Consider the following 6,495-nt stretch of genomic DNA (forward strand, 5'->3'; position numbering starts at 1 on the left):
ACTCCTTGTCTCAGAAGTAAAACTAGTCATAACTATTAATATTAAAGATATTTTTATGCACCTTATCTAATTAGCTAATTAATCATTTTTAACCTTGATTTGATTTGCTAGAAATAATCAGAAATAAGAAACCGAAACCACTCATGGTATAATTGCGGCCGCCGGAGGCCGGAATCCAGCCCCTGTCTCCGCCCCTAGGATGATGAGTGTGTGTTCAGCCGTGCATATTCAAGTCAATGCAACTTCTCCGATAATATTATAAGTAATAATAATTCTTCGTGGAAGGTGAAAATATGTAAATATATATTTATTTAAATATCTCAAAAAAAAAAAAAAAAGTTGGTCAACGGATTCAGGTTTGACCGCCATATCCAATCCTTCCTTCCTCCCAATTTCGTAGTGCCGTATATAAAGATTCAGTAAACACAAACATTTAATCAATTCTTCTGATACTTTCCTAATCTAAACCAACATTTCAAATTATATCTTCTCATTTTCAGCTGAAGAACACCATGAGAATCGAACAGGAGATGCGAGCCGCCGGAGGCGGCGGCGGCGGAGGTGGTGGTGATAACAATTCAGACACAGAAAGCATGAGCAGCGATCGTACCGCCGGATTCAGCGGTCCTTTGAACAAAAAAAGATCTACAAAAAAGAGTGCGAGATTCAACATTCCCGGCGAAATCAATAACAATGGAGGAATCGAAGATCCGTCATCTAATTACGTTGAGATTACATTGGATATTCGTGATGATTCCGTTGCAGTTCACAGTGTTCATCCTGCTAATCATGACGATCCTGAGTTCGCTTTACTGGCGAAGAAGACATTGGAGACTAAATCGTCTTCTTTCCGTGCATCTAATCTGTTTCGCAACACTTCTTCTCATATTAAGCAGGTTTCTCAAGAGCTTAAACGTTTAGCTTCTCTTACAAGGAGGCCGTCTACCTCCGCTTCTAGGTTTGACAGAACGAAATCAGCTGCTGTTCATGCTTTGAAAGGTCTTAAGTTCATCTCGTCCAAAACTAGTTCGTCTAATGGTTGGGCGGCTGTTGATAAGAAATATGATCAGCTTACTGCTTCTACTAATTGGCTCCTTCCTTCTTCCTTGTTCGGCGAATGCATAGGTCGGTTCTTATTATCCATGAATTCGTTTCTCTTTTTTGAATTTTGAATTTGAATTTGAATTTTCCCCCAATTTTTAACCTAATTAGCTAGCGTTATACTACAGGGATGAACAAAGATTCTAAAGAATTCGCTAGTGAGTTATTTGGCGCTCTTGCTCGCCGGAATAACGTTGTCGGCGATTTCATTAACAAGGCGCAGCTTAGAGAGTTTTGGGATCAGATTTCCGATGAGAGCTTTGATACCAGGCTTCAAACCTTCTTTGACATGTAAGACTCCAATTCTAGCTTCGTAATACTTAGGTCATGTCGTATACTCTTAATTGAACGAGTCAATGAATTGAATGAGTCAATTCTTACAGGGTTGATAAAGACGCCGACGGACGAATCACTGAAGAAGAAGTTAGAGAGGTATGTTTACTCCGTCAACGCCTTCCGATCAGAAATCAGTTTCAGAATTTCTCAAATAATTAACAATATGAACAACTTCGATTGCAGATTATTATCTTCAGTGCTTCTGCAAACAAGCTGTCGACAATTCAGAAACAAGCCACTGAATACGCAGCGCTAATTATGGAAGAACTGGATCCAGAGAATCATGGATACATCCTGGTATTAATTGCTACCTATCATATGATTTTGATTAATTAATTGGGTAAATTACACAATTGGCCACTGAACTTTATCAATTTTCATGGTATGACATGAAAGCCACAGAACTTTACATTTTATTACACTGTGACCACTCAACGTTTTAAAACGACCATTATTGACTGCTTCAAATAAAAAATTCTAAGAATTATTCATTGAACAACTTTAGTTTTTGAATAGATTATTGGAGTTTACTGGCCATGCTTAATAAAATGTAGAATATTATTTTTAGAATTTTTTATTTTGAGACGGTCCACCTTGGTTTTGAGGCGTTAAATAACATGTGTAAAATTCAGTGAGTGGAAATAAGTACTAATTTACCCTTAAGTAATTATCAACTGTTTATCCTTATTGGACTGTTTCCCAATTACAGATTGATAACCTGGAAATGCTTCTACTGCAAGCTCCAAACCAATCAGTGAGAATTGGGGATAGCAGAATTTTAAGTCAAATGTTGAGTCAAAAACTGAAGCCAACACAGGAAAACAATCCATTGAAAAGATGGTACCAAAAAACAAAATACTTCTTCTTAGACAATTGGCAGAGAATCTGGGTGATGGCATTGTGGCTAGGAATAGTATCTGGACTATTTACATACAAATTCATACAGTATAAGCACAAGGAAGTGTTTGAGATAATGGGGTATTGTGTTTGTGTAGCAAAAGGAGGTGCAGAGACACTTAAATTCAATATGGCTTTAATCTTACTCCCAGTTTGTAGGAACACCATTACATGGCTCAGAAACAAGACCAAGTTAGGACTAGCTGTGCCATTTGATGACAATCTGAATTTCCATAAAGTAATTGCAGTTGGAATCGCGATCGGGGTTGGATTACACGCGGGGGCGCATTTAACATGCGATTTCCCGCGACTTCTCCATGCCACGGAAGAGGAATACGAGCCGATGAAACCTTATTTTGGTGAAGATCAACCTGAGAACTATTGGTGGTTTGTGAAAGGAGTTGAAGGGTGGACTGGAATTGTAATGGTAGTGTTAATGTTTATAGCTTTCACATTGGCTACTCCTTGGTTTAGGCGTAATAGGCTGAATTTGCCTAAATCGCTGAAGAGACTCACTGGTTTTAATGCCTTTTGGTACTCTCATCATTTGTTTGTTATTGTCTATACTCTGCTCATTGTCCATGGAATCAAACTCTACCTCACTAAGACATGGTACCAGAAAACTGTAAGTCCTTCATTCCTAATTTTAATGCTGCTTGTTTGATAGCTCGTGTTTAATTTGTCAGGGATTAATATAAGATCTATTATTGGATCTGAACTATTAGTCGAGTTTTTAATTCAAACGGTTGCATGACATAATTGACCCTTTTTTGTGTAATTTGCTGCAGACATGGATGTATCTTGCAGTGCCTATACTTCTCTATGGATGTGAAAGATTGATCAGAGCTTTTAGATCAAGCATCAAGTCTGTTAAGATACTCAAGGTAACAATAACTGTAACCCAGATCAAGTTTTTCATCTAGCTAGTAATATTCATACTTAATCAAACACAATGTTGAAGAAAAAGGGCGCCTAGATCGCCTAGGCCTTGAATATCGAGAATCCATTCCGATTTTTTTCGTCTAAGTTATCTGAGCGTCTTCTTTGGCTTCTTAGCTGTTTTTTGCCCGCCTTCGGCGGTGATAAAAAAAATGTTTTTTTTTCATTATCATTTTGATTTTTTTTTAATTATAATTCACTTTTGAATATTGTTATATGATTTTTGGTGAATTGTGTTTATTAGTTTCGGATAATGTTGTTGAAATTTCTTTTGACACATTTTTAAAGATATATGTTACAAATATAAATGTTTATTTTTATACTAAATCATTTTATATAATTATTCTTAGATAGTATAATACTTATTTTTAATTGTATTTATATAAGAAAATATTAAAATACAAATCAATCCCTAAGAGACCCAACCGCCCAATTAGCACCTAACGTTTTTTACAACCTTGATCAAACGTAACATCTATATAATTGCAGGTTGCTGTATATCCCGGAAATGTGCTGGCATTGTACATGTCGAAGCCACAAGGCTTCAAATACAAGAGTGGACAATACATGTTTGTCAACTGCGCTGCGGTTTCTCCTTTCGAATGGTAATTTTATAGTTATAAATTACAATTTATCATAAACTAGCTGTAATTAGGCAAACGTTTTTAATCATGTATGATGTTTTTATGCAGGCATCCATTTTCGATCACTTCATCACCCGGAGATGACTACCTGAGTGTGCACATTCGAACACTCGGAGACTGGACACGCCAACTCAAAACTGTTTTCTCAGAGGTATGTCAGCCTCCAGCTGCGGGAAAGAGTGGGCTGCTCCGAGCAGAAGGCAACACCCCAGGGTTTCCAAAGATATTGATAGACGGGCCATACGGAGCACCAGCACAAGACTACAAGAAATACGATGTCGTATTGCTTGTAGGACTTGGAATAGGCGCAACGCCAATGATAAGCATAGTGAAGGACATTATAAACAACATGGAGGATGAGAATGATGTGGAGGAAGGAGTAGAGGGAAGTAATAATCAAAATCAATCTAGAAAAGGGTTCAAGACGAAAAAAGCATACTTCTACTGGGTGACAAGAGAACAAGGATCATTCGAATGGTTTAAAGGAATAATGAATGAAGTAGCTGAAATGGATGATAGAGGAGTTATCGAGCTTCATAACTACTGTACAAGTGTGTATGAAGAAGGAGATGCGAGGTCTGCTTTGATTACTATGCTTCAATCGCTTCACCATGCCAAAAACGGTGTCGATGTGGTTTCAGGGACGAGGGTCAAATCTCACTTTGCGAAACCTAATTGGCGACAAGTCTATAAGAGAATTGCACTTCAACATCCACATTCTAGAATTGGTTAGTTCATCTAATTTGTCTTTTTTCTTTCTAATTTTACGAAGGATACTAATTTTTGGTGCTATGTTGTGTCAAAAAAATTGACGCAATAGTGGTACTTTCATGTGATCAAGAGGGCGAGCCTTGACGCAACGGTAAACGTTGTTGTCGTGTGATCAAGAGATCACGGGTTCAAGTCTTAGGAACAGCCTCTTGCCAAATAAATTGGCAGGGGAAGGCTTGCCCCAAGTACACCCTTGTGGTGGGACCCCTCCCCGGACACGTGTAGTGCACCGGGCTGCCCCCCAGTGGTACTTCGTAAATATAAAGTACAACCGCACCATTCTATCCATGCAACTTTTTTTAGTTTGAAGGGGCAGTTTAGTAAAATTACCCCTATTGCGACAGAGATCATTATCGTTTTATTTACCAATTAGTAATATTTAATTAACCATTTGCAAATTAAATGAATTGCAGGAGTTTTCTATTGTGGAGCACCAGGACTAACGAAAGAGCTCAACCAATTAGCTTTGGACTTCTCTCATAAGACTTCCACTAAGTTCGATTTTCATAAAGAGAACTTTTAATTGAAGAAAAATGAGAAATCCTACTGTATCATCGGGAGTAATACACTCGGCCTATTAAAAGAGACCACTTGTACACATTTAATTCTTAACATCAATCAACTCCCATAAAGTGGTTTTAATTGGTCGGGTGTAATAGTCCCGAGAAAGTCTTTGAAAAAGAGTTGCATTACATATAGCTAGCTAGAGAAGATGGAAATTGACCAAACTAATGAGTGGGATCCAACCTCATTCAACCACCACCATTAGCTCTACAATTTGCATTTTATTTTTCTTCTCTTTTTGTAATTAGGATTTTACACGTGTACCAAATATTTATTATTTATTAGCACAAGCTGATTATATCATATCATATATATTGTTAACCTTGGTCAAGAAATGTATCTTCATTATTTTATTTATCCTATAATCAGAAATAAATTTTCCATTTTTTGTTTGGTAAATAAATTTTCCAATTTTAGCTGCTATATTGTATAGATATATTTCTGTTTTTATTTATTTATTATTTATAATCTATGATTGAGATCTAAATACTAATTTAGAGTTGAAATTCAACTCCCCATAAATATATATTGAGCCGATCTCCATTTGACATGGAGAACCTGTGCTTCTAATAATTTGCTCAATTTGAGACTTTTTGCATTAATGTCTTCAAGTTTCATTAATGCACCCAATTCCAGGATATTATACTAGATTTAATGCATATAAATATCTTTAAATTTGGCAAGTTTTATCTATTTGACATCCTAAACTTTTTAAATAACTTATCACACATTTTTAGTTGGCTTTAAGAATATATTATACGTCACACATCTAAAGTTGGTTCATTCGGATATCTTGCATACAAAATTATTGATCTGTCATCTTTGACAGACGAGGTTGCATGTGCATGCTATAGAAAAAAATCGTATTAATTCGTTCTGTATATCACCTCATATATCAAAGATGACAAATCAAAGATTTTATGTGCATGAAGTCCGAATGAGCTAACTATAGGTGTATGATAGGTTATTAATGTCAACTATAAATGTGTGATAGGTTTTTAAAGTCATCTATAAGTGTGATAGATTATTTAAAAAGTTCGGAATGCTAATAGACAGAACTTACCAAAGTTTAATGGTGTAAATATGCATTAAGCTATTATAATACTGTAATTTTTCAAATTAAGAAATTATAATTTCATATTTTACCTTTTATTTATTCCAATATTATATATATATATATATTATAATATCTTATATACTAGAATAGGAATATTTTGTATTACATTCTAGGCTATATAGAAAA

The 6,495-nt window shown here is 35.8% G+C and overlaps 1 protein-coding gene across 1 annotated transcript; it reads left to right on the forward strand.

Moving 5' to 3' along the window:
• The first annotated feature begins 432 nt into the window (after positions 1-432).
• On the forward strand, positions 433-5,635 carry LOC136206773 (respiratory burst oxidase homolog protein D-like). Its single transcript, XM_065997939.1, has 9 exons — positions 433-1,125; positions 1,230-1,392; positions 1,485-1,533; positions 1,621-1,734; positions 2,147-2,959; positions 3,123-3,218; positions 3,763-3,878; positions 3,966-4,645; positions 5,102-5,635. The coding sequence occupies exons 1-9, from the start codon at positions 513-515 to the stop codon at positions 5,209-5,211; spliced, it is 2,754 nt and encodes a 917-aa protein (XP_065854011.1). The 5' UTR covers positions 433-512; the 3' UTR covers positions 5,212-5,635.
• The last annotated feature ends 860 nt before the right edge of the window (positions 5,636-6,495 follow it).

The sequence above is a fragment of the Euphorbia lathyris genome, chromosome 9 (genome assembly GCF_963576675.1).
Source record: "Euphorbia lathyris chromosome 9, ddEupLath1.1, whole genome shotgun sequence".
Taxonomy (NCBI): domain Eukaryota; kingdom Viridiplantae; phylum Streptophyta; class Magnoliopsida; order Malpighiales; family Euphorbiaceae; genus Euphorbia; species Euphorbia lathyris.

Excerpts from the sequence above, each read along its gene's own strand:
- LOC136206773 (XM_065997939.1), top strand. The coding sequence starts at position 513 with ATGAGAATCGAACAGGAGATGCGAGCCGCCGGAGGCGGCGGCGGCGGA. Across the intron at positions 2,960-3,122 it reads AGACATGGTACCAGAAAACT|ACATGGATGTATCTTGCAGT; the intron begins GTAAGTCCTTCA and ends AATTTGCTGCAG. Across the intron at positions 4,646-5,101 it reads ACATCCACATTCTAGAATTG|GAGTTTTCTATTGTGGAGCA; the intron begins GTTAGTTCATCT and ends AATGAATTGCAG.